General features: G+C 44.7%; 1 protein-coding gene across 3 annotated transcripts in view; it reads right to left on the bottom strand.

Annotated features, from left to right (window-relative positions):
- CEP112 (centrosomal protein 112kDa) overlaps positions 1–23,598 on the bottom strand; it is a 323,660-nt gene that overhangs the window by 61,068 nt on the left and 238,994 nt on the right. For all 3 annotated transcript variants that reach the window (XM_005858692.2, XM_005858691.2, XM_014532494.1), the window contains one exon: positions 21,284–21,373. In XM_005858692.2, coding sequence (XP_005858754.2) covers positions 21,284–21,373 — 90 coding nt within the window. The remainder of the gene's footprint in view (positions 1–21,283; positions 21,374–23,598) is intronic.

Raw genomic sequence — 23,598 nt, 5'->3', positions numbered from 1 at the left:
CAGTGATGGCGAACCTATGACACACGTGTCAGAGGTGACACGTGAACTCATTTTTTTGGTTGATTTTTCTTTGTTAAATGGCATTTAAATATATAAAATAAATATCAAAAATATAAGTCTTTGTTTTACTATGGTTGCAAATATCAAAAAATTTCTATATGTGACATGGCACCAGAGTTAAGTTAGGGTTTTTCAAAATGCTGGCACACCAAGCTCAAAAGGTTCGCCATCACTGCCCTACAACCTCAGAGCAGAAAACTTCTAAACACCATTGTGAACAGTCACTGACCAAATTCAGGAGCTGTTCACCTTTACACAGCAGAGATGAAGGGACCTTCATTCAATTAAAAGTGAGGGAGCATGCAGTTACCCGACGACTTCACGTAGGATTTCTGCAGGACGATGGAGGATCTGTCTCCCACCAACACCCAGGAGTGATTACTCTGCAAAGCTCCGTGTGGAAGAGCAAAGTGAGGGTGAAGTGGTTTCTGTTCTTTGGAACCTTATGCTTTTTACGTGAGAAAAGGAGCTACATAAACACACAACTGTAATATAATAGGCCAAGGAAGGGAACAGGGGAGCCTGATAACTCCTCTGAGGGATAATGGAAGTCTGTATGGAGACATGGAACCCTATTTGGCTCTTGCAGAATGAGTAGGCACTTTCTAGATAGGCAAGAGGGAGGAGACGTACAGGTGAACGTGTGTAAGATGCTGAGGGACTATCAAGGGATCAGGTGTGGGTGGAGGTCGTGTGGTGGGCAGGGGATGGGTGAGGCAGGTGGAGACTGGGTGGCTAGGACTTTCAAGGTCATGCTTTAGCCTGAAGACAGCTCAAGGGCTCAAGGGTTCTGACTGGAGACGAACACATCTGAGTTCCATTCAAATGAGCATCCTGGCGGAGCTGTGCTTGGGTCTTCCGCCCCCTGCATACCTTTCCCAGCCTGACCAGCTGGAGCACCAGTCACTTCCTCAGGGAGCACCTCTCCAGGCCTCAGCCTTCCAGTCAAGGTTACCACGCCCTCCTCTAAGAGGCCTTGGGGTCTCATGCATCTGACGATCACCACCATCAACGACGGACATTTACTGTGTGTTTTCTATGCATTAGGCACCCAACCGCACCCTTCCATGTATTACATTTCATTTAATCTTCCCACCAACTCTATGAGAGACGTTTATGGATATTTATATATGAAAAAATCGGCCTAGTGTGGTTCCTATCTCACCCACAGTCACACGGCTAATTACCCCAAAGCCTCTGCTTTTGCTTCATTATCACACAATATTATAATTATTGACATTTCATTTAATCTTCCCACCAACTCTATGAGAGACTTTTATGGATATTTATATATGAAAAAAATCAGCCTAGTGTGGTTCCTATCTCACCCACAGTCACACAGCTAATTACCCCAAAGCCTCTGCTTTTGTTTCATTATCACACAATATTATAATTATTTATTTACATACTGTTTTGTCCTATTGGACTGTGGGTCCCCAGAGGGTAGGCTGCATGTTTTACTAGCGATCGATGCTATTTAAAAAGTAAGAGTACATCATTAGTTAGTTGAAGCTTGAAAACATTACACGGATTGTTTTTGCCACCATGAAGGCATTGTTTCCACCTTCGTCAGCAGGCTGGAGTGTGTGTGAAGTGGAACATACCTGACCACGTGACACTGGGCTCACCCACCCAGAGCTACAGCTGCTCTAGGTCAAATGCGACACGGGGACAGGGAGTGGTGCACTTTGTCTTTTAAGAGAGACTGGGGTTCCTACTTCTACCAATCAGATAAACTGGAATAAATATTAACATGGCTAGGTCCATTTGGATATAGGTGAAAGTAAAATTTCTGTTAGAAACAGTTCAAGTACCTTTCAAAAACTTAAGTATGCTGGCCTTAACACAGACAAACTCAACACGCCCTTAATAAACTGTGTGGGGAGAGCAATGGGATGTCAGGCCCACCAAGGGGAGAACTGCGAATCTTTCTTTCACTATTATTTTCACCGTATGCCCTCCAGGAATGTCTGGGTGCATTCTTTATAAAATGGTTGCCCAGAACTTTCTTAAAACACATCAAACCAACAAAGGTCAAATAAAGAGCAGAAAGATTTTGTTCTTTCAGTTGAAGACATTTCTTTAGTATTAAAAGTTGACTGAAATCTAGAAATATATTCTGATGGTGTCTGCAAAGAATTCCTGGTAGAGAGTAAAGACAGAGAAAAAGAAAGGTGGCTGAGGGCTGTGGGACCCTCCCTCTCGGGACAGCTTTCTTTCTTCTTCACTTCAGTAACAGGAAAACTCACTACTTAACATGAGAACATTGTGTGCAGGTAGTAAGACTAATGTCATTCTTCATATTTCTTGGCCCACAAGGTAAACATATTATGGTGAAAAGTTCAACTTCCTCATTTATAAGGGAAAACAAACAGAAAGGGTATCTTTTCTTATTCAGATCGAATTCTAGATGGTTTATTTGTATTGATTTCCAACCATTGGAGGCTGCTTCAGAGGGATCCTTCTGTGTAGCCCAGGTGGGTAACATAGGGCTCCATAGCAGCTTCATGCCTTCTCTGTATCATGCATTTAAAACTGACGTTGAGGAAACTCCATCCTGTCTTCCACAGTGGCTGCACCAGTGTGCATTCCCACCAAGCAGTGCACGAGGGTTCCTTTTTCTCCGCATCCTCGCCAGCACTTGCAGTTTGTTGATGATAGCCATTCTGACAGGTGGGAGATGGTACCTCACTGTCATTTTGATTTGCATCTCTCGAATGATTAGTGACTTTGAGCATGTTTTCATATGTCTCTCGGCCTTCTGTATGTCCTCTTTTGAAAAGTGTCTATTTAGGTCCTTTGCCCATTTTTTTATTGGATTGTTTATCTTCCTTTTGTTAAGTTGTATGAGTTCCCTGTAAATTTTGGAGATTAAACCCTTATCGAAGATAACATTGAGGAAATTGTATGTTATATGTTTTTCATCACAATAAAAAAAATAAATAAAAGAATCCACTAGAAGGTGTAATTAATCAAGAAGATCAGGGATAGAAAGAAGATTTTTATGGTAGCTAATGGGTAGGAAAGAGTAACAGATCTTCTATTAGTTTATGTTAGTTTCTTTGGGAAAAATGCTAGTGGATGGTAAAATGAATTCACAACAAATGTAACCTGTTACACTATCATGTTATTTGGTGGAAGTGAATTCAGTTTTTAAAATACTAGTAAATTTGGAAGAAAAAAAACTGACGTTGGCAGCGGAAAGCCTAAGAGTTTGGGGATAAAAATACTATTTTATCTTGCATTATGCTAGCATTTCGTTCAGCTTTGAAAAAATTAACCTTGCTTCCTCTTGGCCTTAGGAAGATTTTAAATACCCAACTCCCTGTCCTAAAATTGCCTTATGTGACCTTTGACATGTCCAATGACCTTGGAAATACAAGGGTTGTTGTCTTGTGAAATTAGGTTAATATAGACTTCAAATGTCCCTTAAGGTGAAGCAATTGTTTGATGGAGTGGAACTTTGGGAAGACTTGTCTGAGACTTCAAATTTGATCTCCCCATGGTACAGCTCACCTGTGTTTCTGGATCACGTGTAGCAAACACCAGAAGTCTGGCAGGAGGTGGGGTGGTCAGTGAGCCTGCCTAAGGATTGCATAAGGCATACAGGCCTTTCAACTACCATCTCAGGATTTCTGGATCAACCTTAACTTTTTAATTTAAACTCTTCTAAGCCAATCAGATGGTGGACAGGTGGGTGGCTAGGTGGAAAATGGCTGGGCTTGGTGCAGCAGCCTCAAGGATGCCCGGCCCACAGCATACACAAAGCTGGATGCACGCATTCTGCACAGTGGCTCCCGCCTCACCTCTCCCCATCAATGCTGAGCCCCCAGTAGCTCACCAACTTAGTCTGCTCTGCGAAACATGAAGGAGACATTAAACCTTTTCACCAAGGAGTTTACGATTTTGTTTGGAAGCAAAGTTAGCCCACAAACATCACACCTCCAGCCACGGGGAAACTGAGTATAAGTGTAATAGAAATGTGTGGGAAGGTCTCAGGAGAAGGGAGATGCTGATTGTGCTCCCAGAGGTGAACAGCAGGAGGTTGCACAGAGATCTGGTGAAAGGACATTGCAGGTTCAGAGAAAAGGCACAGGCCAAGGCAACAGTGAGTGGCTGGTGTGGGTGCCGAGAGCCTCCAGCTGACACCTGACGGAGATGCTGGGGTGTGTGGAAGTAATACCGACAGACAGTCCAGGCTACAGAAAACTGTGGGGGTCTGCAGTGAGTGGGAGCCAGTGGGATTCTTCTGCAGAGGAAAGCGTGATGTCAGGGCTGCATAGCATATGTTTCTAAGGAAGATAACAGAGAGATGAGAGGCAGGTAGGCCAGCTAGACAGAGACCATTTCATCCAAACACCAGGAAATGAGGGTTCAAACAGAGATGACAGTGGGGAGGATGGAGATGAGTAGAACTGAAGGGCATTTTGGAGGTAGAAACAACACATTTCGTGATGAAATGGCTATAGATTGCAGGTAGACAGATCATGTCAAGGTTTCTAGCAGTCTTGTCTCAATCCTGCTGACGCTATCAACTCAATGTCCTCATGGACACATATCTCGACACCTTTGGCTTCCTGGTTCCCACCTGTCATAGCTCGGGCTGCTACAGCAAAATACACTGACTGGGTGACTTAAGCCACAGATGCTTATTGCTCCCAGTTCTGGAGGCTGGAAGTCCAAGGTCAGGGTGGCTGTCACAGGCTCGGGTTCTGGTGAGAGCTCTCCTCCTGATTTGCAGACAGCCACCTTCCTGTTGTATCCTCACATGATGGAGAGAAACAAGATCCCTTCTTATAAGGGCACTAATTCCATCACGAGGACTCCACCCTCACGACCTAATCACATCCAAAGGCCCCATCTCAGAACAGCATCGCACTGGGCTTAGGGCTTCAACATATGGATTTGGGGGCAAAAAAGCATTCAGCCCATAATACTGCCTCAATTTTAATAACTTCTAGAACTCACTAGAAACCTTCTCCACCCCCACTCTGCTTGTGTCACTCGGTGGTATTTGTTTGCAAACCCCGTCCTAACACGCTGCTGACACAGGAGGTAAGGACAGGAGGCACACTGGCAGCCGAGGCCAGCAGTGGCGACAGCTAGCTTTCTCTGACTACTGCAGACCCTGCCAGGGTTTGTTTCACTCACCCAGTTCGGGTGCATGACCAGCCTTCTCCCTGCCTCCTGCTCCAGGTCCTGCTAGACATAGAGTTCGGGCCAGTGAAATAGGAGCCCAGGACTCCTGCAGGAGCTCCAGTGGAGAGGAACTTTCTCTTTTCTGCTGATCGGAGCCTGAAACACCGCCCCGGAACTGCTAGCCGTCATCTTGCAACACAAGGGCATAACTTGCAGGAATGGCGCCAATAATAAGGAAAGAGCAAAAACATAGAGATGGAAAACTGGCTTTCGGGCACATAATTTGAGTAATTGGATTAAGCCTCCCTTGAAGCCAATACTACTTCTCAGTTACATGAACCAAAAAATTGTTCTTGTGTAAACCAGTGTGAGTTTCAACCAGTTCTTTCTAATGGGTTATTTGACCCTGGCTGAGGTTCCCTGCCAAGGGCCCTGACTTTGCTCCCGGTGAGCTGGCCCAACTAATGAGCCAGCGACGTAATGATGGCCACGATTTAAGCAGCCGCACCCTACCGGCTGGACTGGATCATTCAGCCCTGACATCTGCCCCAATTGCCTGGCTACCTCCTCACTGTCACCTGCAGGACAACTCTGGTCGCTCAGAGAGCCTCCCCACCTCCAATGCATGCGTCCCGCACGAACACCCGTGCTGACTTCACCTGGCTTTATACACCAGCACCTCACACTGTGGGGTCCCCTGGGCCGGCCAGCTCGGGGTGCTCCCACCACCTGCTATCTCCTGCTGCTGCAGAAAGTAACTGACAACCATACATACCACACACTACTCTGGTAGGGTCAACTGCAAAGTCATGCTATTTCACCTCCGAGGACCTTCTTCCTGCTGGAAAATCTTGTACTGGCCTGTTTCACATTGTGTGGGCGCCTTTTGCATGCAACTTCTTTCTTACAAGAGACCTGCACACCCAGAGCCCATATCGCCGCTGGTGGGCCCATGCCTGGCTCTGGGTGATTCAGGACCAGCGGTGCGCGTGCTTGGTGAAGCTCTGGGTAATGCTGCGGGGGCACTGCAGCAAACACCCACCTCCGAGACCAGGGCTTGCGTTACTTATTGTCTTAATTGACGCAGCCAGCAAAGCGCTAATTGTGGAGAGCAAGGTACAAATCCATCAAGTAGGCGAATGGCAGTGATGGAAGCACAGAGCCGCTTGAGAGCCAGTGTTGCCCAATCTCCTGAAAACAGAACCATACTGCTGCGCCAGAGAAGCTAGAATGGCCTGCCTTTGTTTTTACTAAAATGCACCAATAAATAATGGGCTGTTCAATTGATAATTAAAGAGAGAGAGAGAGGCCTTCACTTCTGAGCTTTCGTGAGTGAGGCGATATTCCTTTCCGATGAGTCGAGTCCGGCCAGGCACAGTCAAGGTACTTGGGTTTCTTTGTACTTCTCTCCCCTTTATTTCAGATTTTATATGAATGAAACACGATGAGTAATTCCTTCTCTTTGGATCCTTCAGGATATTATTTAAACACTGGCATCTGGTCTAAGGGAAATTTAATGCTAAGTCAGAGGAGTATTTGAAAAATAGCTTACATCTGGTTTTGTGCTCCCCGTCCCTGGAAGTACACAGCGCAGAGGAAATGAGCACATGGCTGGCGCGGGCTCGGGGCTGGTGGGGCTGGTGCCTTCGCTGTAATGCATACCACAGCGTTCCCTTTTATAAAGTGAGGGATTAGTGCCACCTTCTTTGTAGCAATGTCGTGACCTCTATAATGCTTCTTAAATTGAGGACAATGATGGACCTACCAAGCCTTACCGCATGATTTAAATCTGATCTGACAGTACTTAAACCCAGAAGTCCAGAAGGCTAATGGTTGAACAAGCTTGGGAAAATGTCCAGGGAACCGAATGTAGAGACCCAGTGAATTACAGAGAGCAATCACAACTTCAGGGCGAGGTTGGTGAGGGAGAACGTGGTATTTCTGAGTCGGTCTATATTATAGGATTGACTACAACTCTGGTCCCATGCTGATGTACTAGAAAGCAACACCCCCCCCCCAAATAATCCAAAAGATAAATAAAATCCCACTCAACCAAACAAAATAACAGAAAAAAATCAATTAACTCCCCTCCCCCAAACTCCCAAATCCTATAATCCTTTCTCTTTTACCTCTAGAGTTTTTATATTAAGGATATGCATTTAAAAAACATTCCTACTCTCATGCAGAAAAAAGAAAGTCTTTTGAGAGGAGTCTCACAGAGACTAAAAATTAGCAGGTATATTTTAAATGTCATGCACTTAGTTAGAAAAAAAGTGGAAACAGGGTTAAGATCAGTTTGTAATATTTGTTCACCAAGGATAAGTAACTTGGAGAACCACGGAGAACAAAGCACCCAATGGTGAAGCCCTCGCAGCACCCATCCGGGCCATGAATATCTTGAGCCTCTAGCCACCAGGGACGCAGCCACTGTCCCGAGTGGGCCAATACCTGGGACACGACTCTTAGGGGAGTCACTCCATTTCAATAAACTAAATGGCAGGGCCAGGGGTTCTTCTTTATTTTGTGTTTAGCTTGTACACAATTCACATGTCAAGAACATGTCCGTAGTTCTTGGACTCTTCCCCAGGGCCCTCCAGGTGTGCTGAGCTGCTCCAACACGTGGTACGCCCTGGGCTCCCCGTCAGGAACTCCCCACCCACATCCAAGAGAACTTCTTACCCCAGTGACTTGTATTTCAGCATTTTTCTTTCATAACTCTGCTCCCCCACCAGGAAAATCCTCTGTTTGTAGTTAAAGCACTAAAAGTCTATATAATTCATAACCACAAAGGCAGAGAAAACTCTAAAACCACCTGACTGCATGTGGCTCTTGGTGAGCAATATCCCGGGATTACGCCAGCTGAAAGGGAATCCAAGCGCTCTCTACAGCCACACAAGTTAGACCTCCCTTCCCTGCTCTCCTGGTATGAAGGAGAGAGGCTGCCTTCCTCTCCAGTTTTGTCAAAATGGAATGAGTTCTCTTCTCGCAGCTCAGTGCTACTGATTTGTAGGAGTTGGTACCACCCTCTTAGCCAAGGACAGGTTTGGACGGGCTATTTTGTTCACCGAGGATAAGAAACTTGGAGAGCCACGGAGAACAAAGCACCCAATGGTGAAGCCCTCACAGCACCCATCCGGGCCATGAATATCTTGAGCCTCTAGCCCCATGCCAAACGTCTGGTGATGCTTTTCTCCTGGTCTCTCCTTTTCCCGCTCTTCCTGCCAAGCCCCCCTCCACACACACACACACACACACACACACACACACACACACACAGAACTTGCCCTCCTCTGCAGCCCATTCTGGTGCCCAATATTTCCACATTTCTCACCACATTCGCCTAGCAGAACTTTCTTTTGGTAAAGACTCTGATGGGTGAACATTTTGAGGAATAACTTGCACTAATAAGTCACTAGTTGAAAAATAAAGTTCTGGCCCCTGAAACCTGACCCTTCACCTCCACCCCCATAATTTCAGTTTTCAGCAAGTAGGTAGGGGAAACATAACATTTGTGGAGAGGAGCAGCTGGCCCTTCTCTCTTCACCAAAATCATGAACCAGGTTGGCTTTGCTTGGTATTAAGAGAAACTCTATTACTACTGCCTATTATTTTAATGACTAATTTCTCTTCCCTTTCAAAGCTGTTATGACATTGAGCCCCAATGCTTTGGTACCACAAGACCAAAATCAAGGCGTTGGCTGGCCTAGACTTACCTGGAGGCTCTAGGGGAGACTCTGCCCTCGAGCTCGTTCAGGTTGTGGGTGAAATTCAGTGCTGGCTGTAGGACTGATGGCCCCATTGCCTTGCAGGCTGTCAGTGGGAGCCTCTCTCAGCCCTGCAAGGCCTCCTGCATCCTCCCCATAGAGTCCCCTCCCACTTTAAATCAGCAATCCTTCTCACTCTTGGAATCTCTCTGACCTCCCTTCAGCCACATCTATTCTGTCTCCAGCCAGAGAAAGTTCTCTGCCCTTAAGTAGCCATCTGTTTAGGTGGGGCTCACTACCCCAATAATCTGAGATAACCTCCCGACTTTAAGGTCACTGATCACTAACTTTAATTACTAGTATACTGCAAAGTCTCTTTCTGCCATGTGATGCACATATTCACAGATCCCAGGGATTAGAGAACCAAGATTCCTGGGAGATATTCTGTCTACCACAATCCTTACCCTATGTAGTATACAACAATAAATCTGAGATGGGTTAAAGAGTTAAATGTGTAAAAAAAATTCTTAAAAGTACTAGAAGAAAATAAAAGAATATATTTTATAATCTTGGAATAGAGAGGACCTTCCTTAGCAAGCTGAGAAACCATAAAGAAAAATAATTCTCAAAAAAAGAAAATATTGAATATAGGCGTTAAAAGATAAGCAACTGGGGAAAAGTATTTGCAACTTATTTAACTAATAAATCATTAATAAACAGAATGTCTAATAAAATAAATGTCAATAGATTAAGTTAGAACAAAATCAATAAAAAATTAGCAATGAATGTGATCAAGCAATTCACAGAAATGCAAATATTTTATTTTCACTTCTAGTAATAGAAGCTCAGAGCATTCTCTCCCAAGTCTGCTATGAAGTGTGGAACTAGCAAGGCAGGGAAGACATGGGGCTCAGATGTGAGAGATGTCAGAAATCAAGACAGCTTGTGAGTCTGGCACTGGGAGACATTTTTACACAGGGCTTTTGCCAATTCTAGAGCGGTTGGTGAGAGGCCGAGAAACCGAACAGATCTCTTAACAGCCTCACAAAAAAAGCCAAGGAGACACAAACTGCAGTGCAGGACTCGCTAAAGGGGCGTGTCTGGTAAAATCCCAGGCTTTGGGTGGATTCCAAAGGGCCACACCCGAGGAGTAGGAGTGAGCTGGACACAGACCAGCCCTCTCTAGAACTGAAGTCGACTTTGAATCATCTTCATCCCCTGAGAGGGGACGAAGGCCACCACCTGCCTACCTGGGAGCAAATGTAAACCCTCCCTGGAAAGTTAACATTATCATAGGTCTCAATTACTTCTATAAGGTTCCACATAAAGTATCTGGCACTCAATCAAAAATAGTCAGATTCACAATATGAAAGCAAGGCAATATGACCAAAAGCCAAGAGAAACAAGATAAGGAAATAAGATGCATGTGAACTCTAGATAATGGTTATCAGACCCAGATTTTGAGAATACCAAGATAAATATGTAAAACAAAATAAGAAAAATGTTGTGAACTTTGGCACAGACTAGGAAACTAAAAAGGAGTTATGTAGAAAATACAGCTCTGGAAAATATAATAACCAAAACCAAAAATCGGTTTAATATCAGATGAGATACAGCTAAGAAGAGAATCATAAACTAGAAGCTGGATAAAAGAACATATGTACCCAGAATAAATACAGAACGTAGGGAACATAGTTAGGAGGTCTAAGATACATATAATTATAGCCCCAAAAAGAGAAGAGAGAGAATTAGGCAGAAGTTAAAATAGAAAATCTGAATACTATAATCACTAAAGAAAACTTAGTCTAATTAATTGAAAAATTTTCCAACAAAGAAAACTCTAGGCCCAGGTAGCCTCATCTACCAAACATTTTAAGGATGAAATATTATCAATATCACACAAAGGATTCCAGAAAACAGAGGTCAGCAAACTTTGATAACAAAATTCAGTGAGAACATTAAAATAAAACAAAATTATAGGCCAATCTCATTCATAAACACTGATGTAAAAATCCTACACAAAATATCAACAAACTAAAATCCAGCATAAAGCTAAAAAGGGATAAGTCACCAAGAACAAATGGGGCCCATTCCAGAAATACAAGTTGAGTTACTGTTAAAAATCAGTCAGTGAAGTTCACTGCATTAGCAGAAAAAAGGACAATCATATTATTATCTCAAAATGGAAAAAAAGACATTTAATAAAGTTGAATGTCCATTTATAATTTTAAAAAGACTTGGTAATAATAGAAACTTCCTTACTGTGATAAAGGGAACCTGTACAAAAGCCAATTGTATTTCTATATGTCAGCCACAAACATTGCTGTGAGAGCGAAACATCCGCCGGCTGCCTCCTGCACGCCCCCTACTGGGGATCAAGCCTGCAACCCCAGCACATGCCCTGACTGGGAACCAGCAACCTTTCAGTGCACGGGATGTCGGTCACCCAACCAAAGGAGCCACACTGGCCAGGGTCATTCAATTAGTTTTTTAAACTTCAGAATTTTCCTTTGTATTAAAAAAAAATCACTTTTCTTTCCTTATTACTAATTTAAACTGATATATGTCGGGTGCCTCGAAAATACCTCTGCTTTGTCATTTGTTTGACATAAACAAGATCAGTTGCTTCTACCTGAAAATAGTCCCTTCTCAACAGGAAAAGGAAATATTTTCTGGCAGGCCTCTAGTAGAAAAGGAATCTAAGAAAAGGCATCTTAGAACATTGGATACTCTTCTCCGAACCTGACCAGCACACTAACTAGTCATCAAGCATTTCTCCCTTATAACCATGCTGCCTCGCCCCACCCTCTTCCACCAGCTCTGTGTTTATCTCTCCTTTTACTTCCTCCTTCCAGCTGTTCACTCAACCCCATGAATTCCATGCTTAGTCGCTGCCAGGACATTCCCCGGGGACGGAATCTGCTCTTCATCTTCCCGGGAGACCATCTGCGGGCCCAGGTCTGTGCTTGACATGCTGCTTGTCCACCTGCTGTCAAGGTGCACAGAACACAACGTGGTGTTGAGCTTTTGTCCTGCTTTTTTAAAAATTGTCTCCACAATTTACTGACTTGGAGTAAGTCATTTGTATGAAATCATTTTGGATTACAAAAATAATTTTGAAAAAGACTAAAATGAAAGCCAACACTATAAAAAAAAAATCAAACCAAAAGAAGTGAGAATGTCGCGTCGCATCACTTCCCTGTAGGAGTGAAGATGGGCTCCAGCCCCGGCGGGCATTAGCAGGCTGGACCCCAACGGCCCTGTGCAGCCCTGTGGCCCCGCCCCGCCCTGTCACCCCCAGTGTTCACTGCCTGGCCTGGACGAAGAGCCACTGAATAATGTAGAAAATGCAATGGCACAGTGGTGCTTTGCTGACACTTGGATGTGATATGTCAGCGAAGTGCAGGATTAAAAACACGCAGCCTTGCTTCTGGGACCCGCCTCCTCTCCTCCCAGCACAACAAGCCCAGGGATGTTCAAAACAAAGAGAATCTCAAGAAAGCGATGAAGAAACTCACAGCACATCCACCTCAGAGGAGCTGCTTTGTTATCCTTTAAAAATGGCCCTGTGATCATGGTGCAAGTTTTAAGTGGCGGTTTGGGGTACAAATGTCTAACTTGCTTTGCCACTAAAACCACCTGGACTAATTGATCTATAAGAAACATTTAGATGAGATGCATATTTTAATAAAAACACTCTTGTCCCTGACACTGTGCTTTCAGTGCTTTTCAGAATACAGGCGAGTGTTCCAACTCTCATTGACAGTAAAATGTGGCCAAAATTAAATGTGGTTGCATCCTCCTAACGACGCAGATTTTAGAATGATGCCTCATACCAGCTGTCTGGGAACAAATGTATTTTGTTGGCATGGGAACAAAAGAATTAGTCTAAATTTTGTAAATAAACTGTGGTTATTAAAATTACTTGAAACAAGCCAGAGTAATAACCATTAAACATGAAAAGTCAATAAAAGTCTTTGAGTTATATTTCTGTTGCAATGATTATTCCTGTTTTCATAATGTGTGTCAGGATAAAACATAGCTTTGAGCTGTTAGTACTTTTAAATGGATTTCACTGCAGATGCGTTAGTCAACAGCAGCTAAGACTGTGAAGTTTTAAAATCCTTTATGGAAAATGGAAATTAAAGGCTTGGAAATCTGTAAAAGATGAATTCTTCCTTTCAACAATTGTCACGATTATTGCTTAACTGATTTTCTGTCTACACAGCATCTTGGTCCCTCTTGATGAGGGTAAAGATAAGCAACGCTGTCCAATGAACACTTTAAGTATACTGATGCTGGTTCTCCCCAAACCCGCGTCACTCCCTGATAGATCACTGGGCATGGTGCGACGCGAAGACATTCTTTGGGAATACAAATGCTAACAGTGGTAATGGTTCAACAGGCAGACGGAGCCAAGGCACTTCAGAGATTCTAGTTTCCCAACAGCTACCGATACCGAAGGGACCACATTTTATTCTTAAACCAGGCAGCTGGGAAGAAGCAGCAGGATGCTGAGTGATCTGCAGAGAAAATAAAGGGCCCTGTTGGTGTCCGCCCTGCTCTGCCTCTGGGCCTGCGACGGAGGAGAGGTGGAAGGAGAAGCTGCCCTGCTGCGGAGCAGAGCAGCACGGTGGGCCGGATGGCATCTGCATAGCGTGGATGATCCCAGAGGACGTCACACAAAGGGAAATAAACCTGACAGAGAAGGAGGGTCTCACTCTTCGGTGGGATTAAAACAAAAAAAAGAAAAAAGTCAAACTCATAGAAACAGAGTAGCGTAGTGGTGGCCAGGGGTGGAGGTGGGGGACATGGGGAGACGTTGGTCCAGGGCACAAACTTCCAGTTACAAGACGGTCCTGGAATCTAAGGCTCACATGGGGACTATGGTCAGTAATACCCTGTTGTGCACTTGACATTTGCTAAGAGAGTAGATTTCGTGTTCGCACCACATACAGAAAAGGAATTAAGTGAGCTGATGCATGTGTAATTAACTTAATTGTGGCAATCATTCCACATGTGTTATCAACTCATCACATTGTGCATTTTAATGGTTACAAGTCTATCTGTCAATTATACCTCAATAAAGCTGGAAAATCTACTGAGGTAAAAAAGAGGAAAGGTGGTTTCCTGGGCAGGGTGCTGGCTTTGTGGCTTCTCTCAGTTCCCCTGGGGTACAAGCCCTTTGGTGCGATGATGTCTAGGAGCATAGATAAGCTACGAGAAGGCTCAAGGATCCTCCTCACCCCAGATGAAAATGATAAAAGAATACCTACCATATTTATTTTAATAAAAGCCTAATCAATAGTATACTTAGAGAAAGTCTATTTAGGATATATTTAGGAGGCGCAATACAAGGAGCTGTAATTACACAAGTTTGGTGGCCTTTGCTAGTCCTTGTCCTTAAACTCCCTTAGCATGTGATGCAGCCAGTCCTCCCTCCCTCCCCTCCCCTCCCCTCCCCTCCTTTTCAAAATAAGATAGATTTACAAAAATTGTCTCACCTCTTTCTCTCCATCATTGCTTGCTTTTTCTATTTTTCTCTCCAATTCCCATCCCCTAACTCTCCCAGGTTCTTATTGCCAACAATGGCATTGCAGCAGTGAAATGCATGCGGTCTATCCGTCGGTGGTCCTACGAGATGTTTCGAAATGAACGTGCAATCCGATTTGTTGTCATGGTCACACCTGAAGACCTTAAAGCCAATGCAGGTGAGTTATTTGCATTAAGAAAGCATCACTCTAGAGCAGCCGTGGGCAAGGATCCGGCCCTTTTGAAATGAATAAAACTAAAAAAAAAAAAAGACCGAACCCTTTTATGTAACGATGTTTACTTTGAATTTATATTAGTTCACACAAACACTCCATCCATGCTTTTGTTCCGGCCCTCCAGTCCAGTTTAAGAACCCATTGTGGCCCTCGAGTCAAAAAGTTTGCCCACCTCTGCACTAGGCTAAATGCTAGATATAAGGATATGTATGACAGTGCCAGCCTAGGAGCACACCCTCAAAGAGCATACATCTCTCTCTCGAGAGTCTGATGGGAAACCTTTTGTAGAGGTCACAGAGATACTTCAGGAGCTCAGATGAAAGAGGGACATGGGTGGGCAAGATCATGGGTGGGCAAGGTCATGGGTGGGCAAGGTCATTGAGGAGGAGCCTCAGGGCAGCAAAGGCTTTCCCCCTGAGCGGAGGCGTCCAAGCCAACATGTGCTGGTGGACGCCATGAAGAAGACAGACAGGCCCTTTCTTTCCTTCAGGGCTTCCTGTCGAGTAGAAAACTCTAGTCTGTGGTTTTCTGACAAATTCTCTGGCTCTGCTCTTATCTCCCTGACCATTCATTCCTTTGAAGTCTTCGTCAGTGCCTCCCGCTGTCTCTGGTCCCATGAGCGTGGTCCTGCCGGGGGTCTGTCTGTGGCCCTCTTCTCTCTGCTCTTCCTTGTCAATGCTGGCCACACCCGAGGCTTCTGGTCTGTCCCTCAGGAGACGACCCAGACATGTTCACGTTTCTAGGGCTCCTTCTTGAGTTCTGGAGTCAGCTTTTCAACTAGTGTCTCCACATGAAGGTCCTGCTGCTAGCGTCTCCGATTCGACATCTAACCACCAGTGCTGCCATTGTCCACTGCACACCAGCTTATCAGCTCAAACATGCGGTGTTATTTTCGACATGTTCCTTCCTTTTGCCCTCTATATCTTTGTGAATTTTAAGTAAGTCTTCACATCTATTCCTTTCTTTCTACTCCCTTTGACAAGAAAGGAACACCTTAGAGATAATGTGGGTTCAGTTCCAGACGCCTGCAATAAAGAGTATCACAATAAAGCGAGTCGTCATCTTTTTGCTGGTGGAGGGTTATGCCCTCAGTTTGTAAAAAACACATCTGTGAAGCGCAACAGAGTGAAGCAATAAAAGGAGTCTGCCTGTCCCCAGTTCACGCCTCCTGATGTCCCTGTGGCTGGTGATGTGACCTGCAGAGCCACACCCGCTGGGTTTGTCTCTTTCATCACTTGTTCATCTTCTGCTGCCATATTCATGTTTCTAAAGTATAAACACGGTCAGTAATGCTGCCCAGTCAAAGAGAAGAAAACGCCTCCACGCTGACGACCGCTTTCTGACCAGGCACCGAGCCCTCAGTATTGCACTGAGACTGGTCGCCAGTGGCCATGCGCGGTGCTCGGAACACAGCAGACAGTAAGGCAGGCTTGCTCTTTTGTTTTTATAATGGACGATATGAGTGAAGTTACCGTTCTACCATGTCTCCCCTCACTCTGTTCCAATGTCCTTCCTCTCTGTTGATGCCTAGTTACGTGCCCTCTCCTGTGAGTAGTGATAGCCACGCACACTCCTCTGCATTGTGTTGATAGTTTCTGAAGTATCTCACACACGTGACCTCGTTTTGATGTCCACATCCACCCTGTGGGAAGGTATGAGCACTGGCGTTTCAGGGACTTGGTACTGGAGCCGTGCAGTGCTTGCCCAATGACCAGCAGGGACAAAGTGGCCTGAGCACCAGCAGTCATCCCCACTGGATCTCCCTTGTCCTGCAGCCTCTCCTGCCCCAGCCCCTGCCTTGGGTTCTGGTAACTGGCTCTGGGACAACCTCTGCCCCCTCCCCAAATACACACAATTACCTCTGAGGCTGTCTTTGCTTGCTAGATTCTCTCTGAAAGTAATGAATGTGTCTAGGCCTGAAATATAAAGTAGGTTGCAGCAAAGATGTGATTGAATGTTGAGTATGGCTGGCTTTTTGCTGTATATTTTAAGACAACTTATGGGTTACTTGTGGCTGCACAGTCCAGACCCTTAACACCTGGACACACCAGGTAAGAGGCACAACCAAAGCAGCTGGCTGCTAATAACACTGGCCAGAAGGCAGAGGCCCTCCGGTCGCTGCCCGGGCAACAAGGCCTGGTGGGCCCTGAGAAGACTGGCAGAGGCGCTGCCCCCCTCGGACCGCCAGAAGGACCCGGTTCCCTTGAGGGACGCAGGCTTTTGAAACAACATGTGTCAGTGAGCGCCAAGCCCTGCCTGGGCCATGGGACCTGAGCTCTGACCAGCTGCAGGTCCTCCTCGTCCTTCCTCACGGGGGGCAGGCAGGATGGACACAGGACTAATGCTGTGTTCTTTCTGCATTTGTGATTCTGAGCCTCTGAGCCATTTAGAAGAATAAGAAAGAACCTCCCTCAAACTCCACGCGTGGAGTCTACACTGTATACGGGTCTCCTCTGTGCTACTAACCCGTAAACTCCTCTCCAACCCACTCATCTCTGTCTTCCCAGCACCTACCATGTGCCGCCACGAGCTGAGGGCAGACAGTGGGACCCTGCTGGGAAATGCACAGCGCTGTGCTCATTTATTAGGACATCTCTGGCTCGCTGTCTTTTCTCACTAATTTATCTAAAATAATTTGGGAAACTGAACAACTGATGTAATCAAAGCCATTAATACTTTCAACCTTAAGATACCTACTTCCACCCAGAGCATCTGCGGTGTGTACACTACTATCCACATTATATTAGGTCGAAATCTGACGTTGCTCAGTGCCTTTGTGACAAGTGTAAACTTTGTACTGTTAAGAATACCAAGTGAATTTTTAAACTGTTTCTTTTCTTCCCTGTCTTTTCTATAATATTGTCCCGTGTCGGCAAATTACTTAGTCTCATTGAGAATGATGAAACACTGTTTACTCAGGAAAGTGAGGGTCAGTTGTACACATCCCTGAACTGAGCGATACACAGCATGTACCCATGTTACGTAGCTCCCTCCAATGGGAAGTGTCATGGCCGGGAGCGAGCAGCCCACGTGGGCTGGGTGGGAGCGGTCCTTCCCTGGCCGCCCCTGCTGTGAGGGCTCACATCTTTTCCTGATGACTCAGTTTCCTTGCACAAGGAGGAAGCTGGGCCAGAGCTCTGACCTCCCCTGGTTTGCTGCAATTATGGGATTCTTGCTCGGATCTTATCTGGAATCAGAAATTATTAACTCCTGGTATGGCTAAAAATAACGATGGTTTCTAATGACTTTACTACTTATGAATTACAAGATAAGTTGGTGTTTCTGGAAGGCTGGCTTAGAGAGTTAGTGTTTCCTAATTTTATTTGGCTTATCTTGAACCTGCATAAGGAGCAAATTAACCCTCTGTAGCTACGATGAGCAAAGCCTCCTCTGGGCGCGGTGCTGATGGACCTGCCAGGGGAGGAGTTAGGAGCGTTGATGGCACCGAGGCAAGGGGTGGGCAGCAAGGATACCACCCATCGAGACCTGAGGAGAAGCAGCTTTTTGTTTTTAATTAAAAACACAACTTTTAAAATGCCTCATTCATTTTTTGTTTTTATAGAATCAAAACATAGGAATTTTTCCTAAATGAAAAACAGCAACAGTTTAAGCTTTTTCTTTTCTTTTTCTAAGTGAGCGAGTTAAAAAAAGAAGCCCAGGAAACTGTCCTTTGTAATCCTGCCAGTTCCAATTCTGACTCTTTCTGCAACTCGTACCAGGATAATGTGTGGTTGAAAAGGAAGAGAAGTTTCGAGAAGCTGATCTGCACACGTTTCAGTCATTTGGTTGGCTGATGTCAGGCCAGTGACTGGGACTACCCTTGCTTTGACATGCAAAACAGACAATCATATACAACAATTTCAAGATTTTAACTATTTGCCCTGGCTGGTTTGGCTCAGTGGATAGAGCATCATCATGCAGACTGAAGGGTCCTGGGTTAGATTCTGGTTAAGGGCGCATACCTTGGTTGTAGGCTCTATTCCGGCCTCTTGTACCGGCAGGTGCGGGAGGCAACCAACTGATGTGTCTCTCTCTCACATCGATGTTTTACCCTCTCTCTGTCTCTCCCCTCTCCTTCCACTCTCTCTAAAAATCAATGGAAAAATATCCTTGGGTGAGGATTAACAACAACAATAACAAAATAAATAAATGCACAAATCTTTAAAAAACTTAAAAAAGATTTTAACTGTCTGAGTAAGCTCATATAGAAGTGGACCCTAAGAATGTACAACACAATACTTCTAATTATTAGTGTCATAAACTGAAAGGGGGCAGAGGTCAAATTTAGATAAAGATAGAAGTTGAATTAAATTCCGAGTGAGTAGTATTTATCAAGTGCCCATCATTTGCTCTTCAGTTTTGCTGAAGCAACTGGCATTTTTTTCCAGCTACAGCCTAGGATCTTGTGGGAAGGACCCAACATGTCATGGTTGCACAGACTATGAACTCTGCAGCTTTACCCATGGGTATTTCCTGACGTTTCTTTGGTAAACTTGGAGCCTAACAGAAGATATCAGGAATTAGTGTAAGAAATAGTCTAAAAAGCTATTGTCACTGCAAAGATGAAAGCAACTTTGATGATCAAAAAGAAGTCAATGAAAAGAGACCGAAGTGGTTCCTGAATCCTGCCCCGTTGTTCATTGGGGATTTCTTCATTTCCCTCCTCTCAGCACACGATGGAGTTTTCCGTGTGAAGTTCTGCCATGAATTAGAGCGATGTCAACAAAGTGTTACCTTAAGTCATATTTTATCACAAACTGGAGAAACCAGGCCTCCAGGGAGCACTGTTCCTGCTTTCAGGAAGCTTGACTTCTTCAGTTACAAGCATCCGAGACAGAGGTGGAGCCCAGCGGCCTCAGCGAAGGAAGCCTGTGCCATGGAGCTCACACCACAGCCATCCAAGGAGCTGTTTGCATCTGGGCCCTGTCTGCTCTGCGTTCGTTTCCTCTGCTCTTTGCTGCTCTCTGCCCGTGGAGGGTTAATGCTGGCACGGGATGTTTGCTTCCCTGCCATCCTTAATACACGTACTTGCCCTGAGTCTGCCATGCAGCTTTTTTATGAACTAGAAATGTAACCTAAAACGTGTCATCAAAGGAGCAGAGGTTTGGCATTCAGAGTAACGTGGGTTTGAATCCACTGTACTCTCTACTAGTTCTATGACCTTGGGCGGGTTACTCAACCCCTCCGGGTTTTACAGCTTCTGTGACATGGGGATGATAACGCTGGCCTTACATGGTTGTTATCAGGATACATGAACTAACATGTATAACGCTGCTTGTATAGCATCTGTTATTTTGTAGGCCTTTGATAAAGTATAGTTATTAATTTTGTATTCTAGTATTATCTTGTTTTGTGATTCTATTGTTGACTGTATGACAGGCCCTCTGTAATACATATATTTGTATATTCATGCATATCATACACGTGATCTATACATATTACATGGCATGTATGTTATGCTGGGTGTATGTTAGAGAGTAGGAGGGAATTATGAGGCCGTCAGTTCATTGGTATGAATACTCAGCACCTATGGGATGCTTCCGTCTACCATTCTGTGCAGTCCCCTGCCTCAAGGTCCTGTTTGTAGACACCTCCCAAGATGAAAAACATTGCCTATTAGCCTTACTTCAGTGTTTACTCTCCCCACAGGGTCAGAATGACTAACCGGACATTCCTGCACTGACTGCACTATGAGACGACAGGTAATGTGCATGAGGCGTGGTGGCACCTTGGAGAATGTGAAAAATGCTGCACCCAAGAGCTGAGGACATGCATTTATAAAGGTTCCACTGAGGCTCCTGAGCTCTCAATACATTGCTGCCTTTTTCACTTAAGTTGTCAAAAATTACCCCAAAGAATAACTCACTATATCCAGAAGAACTGAATAAAAAGAATCCTGCCATTTGAAAATGAAATAGGTCATTAGCTATCATCATAGCCAGATTATTCTGGTTAAATTTGATTTATTTTATTAATATAATGGAGAGAGAGGAGAAAATTCAGTTCAAAAGAAAATGTGATTTCTGTCTCTCCATTCGAATATGATGACACCACACACACTGCTTGCTGGCTGTGGACCCAACATCCCTCTCCCCACTTCCTGTTCAGGTTATTCTCCCTCTCCCACATAGATCCCGGTTGGTCTAGGCTGGTATGGGTCCCCTCAGTCCTCTTGCCAGGGATTGGATATGCCAGGCAGAGCATGTGATCTGTCCTGGCCAATGAGAAGCTAGGGGTACGTGTGTAGGGGTTGTTGGGAAAGGTCTTACTCTTCAGAAGGGTCCCTAGAGGCAGACAGTCCGCTTCTGCCTCTGGATATTGCTGGGAATCATGAGAGGCCTTGGCACTGCTTTTAGGATGAAGTCAACCCAGGGGAAGAGCCACAAGAATGTTATAGAGGGAGCCAAGGCCCGAGGCTCTCTGCCCAGAGCCTGCCCTACCTACAGCCTTCTGGTTTTGTGAGGTAATAAATCTCTTTGTTGTCTCTGCCAGCCAGGAGCGGGGCATTCTGTTACGTGCAGCCAAACACCCCAGTGGAAACAGGAAACACATCAGCTCCCGCTGTGGAGAAACACACAAGCACGCTGGCGGAGGGGGGTGTGGGGGGCGTACCTGCTCCTGGGCCTCCAGGTCCCTGTGCTGCAACTTCTTCTCTGCGCATCGCACTTGGTTCGAGCGGTTTTCCAGTTCATCTCGCAAGGCCTGAAACAACATATGATAAACACGTAAACAGGAAAACTAGCGCCCCTGAAACAAAGGCTTTATCACCTGAACTGGCATCAAAAAGCGTCAGATCTCTAGCCTATTACTGTCATTCCAAAGAGTTCAGGCAAACAAAACCAGATTTTAAATGCCGGGCCCAGATGTTTTCCACTTTAGGAATAATCAGTATAAAAAATTCCAAACTTATAAAACAGACACATTAGTGGGTGTCAATTTATTTTATAAAAACGCCTCTTACATTCCCAGCATGGAACCAGGAGCATGCAATAAAGCACAGAGCTGTTGCTAATTAAAACAGCTTTGTCGGTACACCTGCAAGGTACAGGCACACGCGGAACAGTGTTGTGACAGCTAGGAATTGCAATGCTGGACTAACGTGACACTTCAAAATTACACCATGGCAATGTGAGTAACATATGGAAACTTTAAAGGAGTTTCCCCACTACGTCATTGAGGCTGGTGTGGAATGCGAGGAACCTGTAAGAAGTGGAAGGACATGATCTCTTTCAGTTGCCAAGTAGCTGCAGGAAATAGAATTCAGGTTAATAGAGGGAACTTACAAACCATGAAGATCAGTAATTATCATCGAGTTGACTACTATTTTAAGTAAAGAGGTGAACTAGAAAAGAAACAGTCCATTTAAGCCACCTGATGTACTATAGATACAATACGCAGAAGTTTACAGTGAGCAGAACACAGGATGATAACTATAAAGATGCCAAATTCTCAAAACTAAATTCATCCAATCAAGACCACCGCGTATCTGCTGTATGTCAAGACCTATTGCGGTTAGAAAGAGCAGTGAAAGAAAACAGACAAAACAATCCCCTGCTCTCAGGAAGCCTGTACTATTGGGGGCAGATGATAAGCAAACCATAAGTATAATATATGTCAGTGGCAAGTGAGGAGACTATTAAACCTACCATTTTTTAAAATCAATATCATCAAAATAGAAGTGAAATTACACTTGCTTTTCTAAAAGGTACCACTTTTCAAATCTGCTCACAGTTTAACTAAAGATGTAAAACATGTGACCTTTCTAAGGTTAATCAGAGAAAGCAGTATGTCTAGAAATTACTTTTATTATCTATTAAAAAAGTCAGTCTAAAAAAATTGGAGAGAAACCAAATAGTAGTCCACTTTTTAAAAAGTTGAAATGTACTAGATGAAAAGAAAATGACGGTTTATATTGGCAGCTGTTCCTGGTCTCATTTTCTGAAAAATTATTAGGCCATTAGAGTGCCAACCATGGAATTCAACATCAGGACTATGCAAAAATGACCACAATTACTCAATAAGTACAAGCAGGAACATTCTTCTAAGTTGTGGCTTCTTTACTCAGAAACCTTCAAGTCTGACACACACAAAAATCACAACTCTTAGTTTATTCCTGAGAAAAGCCTAAGATAATTAAAGAACGGAATGTCCAACATTGGGTAAAAGCAAGCAAACACACACACACACACACACACACACACACGCACGCACGCACGCACGCACCAAAAAAACAACAACTGCTGGAACAGTTATACTGTTTATTCTGCGAAGTTAATCCTCGCCCTGAGGTCTGCTGGTTGACTTGCATCATTACTGAAAGGGCAGCTCTTTTCTCCCGGGCCAACCTCCCCTGGATGCCCTATAGGAAGTCCCTGGGTGCCCACTTGGAGCGCTCTGATTGGTCAGGAACAAAGAGTGACACTTTCCAGAAGCAAGTGTGACTGTCCTATTGAGCTTTCTGAGAACAGTGAGGGTATGCCACATGCTTTCAGAGGCATCAGGTTACAGGACAATTGTATTTGTTTGTATATAATATGAAAATACTAAGACCCAACTAGAGTGTAAACTATGTTACTTGTTAAAGGCCTTTCCAGGGAGAGGAGGAGCCCTGGTGGCTAAGGGGCCTGTGAAGGCACCTGTGACAGGACGAGAGCTTTGCCATTGATTTGGGGGGAAATGTGTATTATAGTCAGTGCTCATCAACTTTGTAAACAGGATTCAAACAAGCCACTCAACCTGTAGAACCATGCGCCAAGGGATCGTGTGTAGTCTTATTAAAAACCAATTTCTTGTCCAATCTCAGAGGGAAGGCAGGGTGGTGGGTGGGTGGGAAAAGATCAACCGAAGACCTTATATGCATATATGCATAACCCATGGACACAGACAGGAGGGTGGTGGAGGCCTGGGGAGGGGGCAGGAGGGCTGGA

This window comes from Myotis brandtii, unplaced genomic scaffold (assembly GCF_000412655.1).
Source record: "Myotis brandtii unplaced genomic scaffold, ASM41265v1 scaffold120, whole genome shotgun sequence".
NCBI classification, from domain to species: domain Eukaryota; kingdom Metazoa; phylum Chordata; class Mammalia; order Chiroptera; family Vespertilionidae; genus Myotis; species Myotis brandtii.
This window is presented reverse-complemented; position numbering and strand designations above follow the sequence as displayed.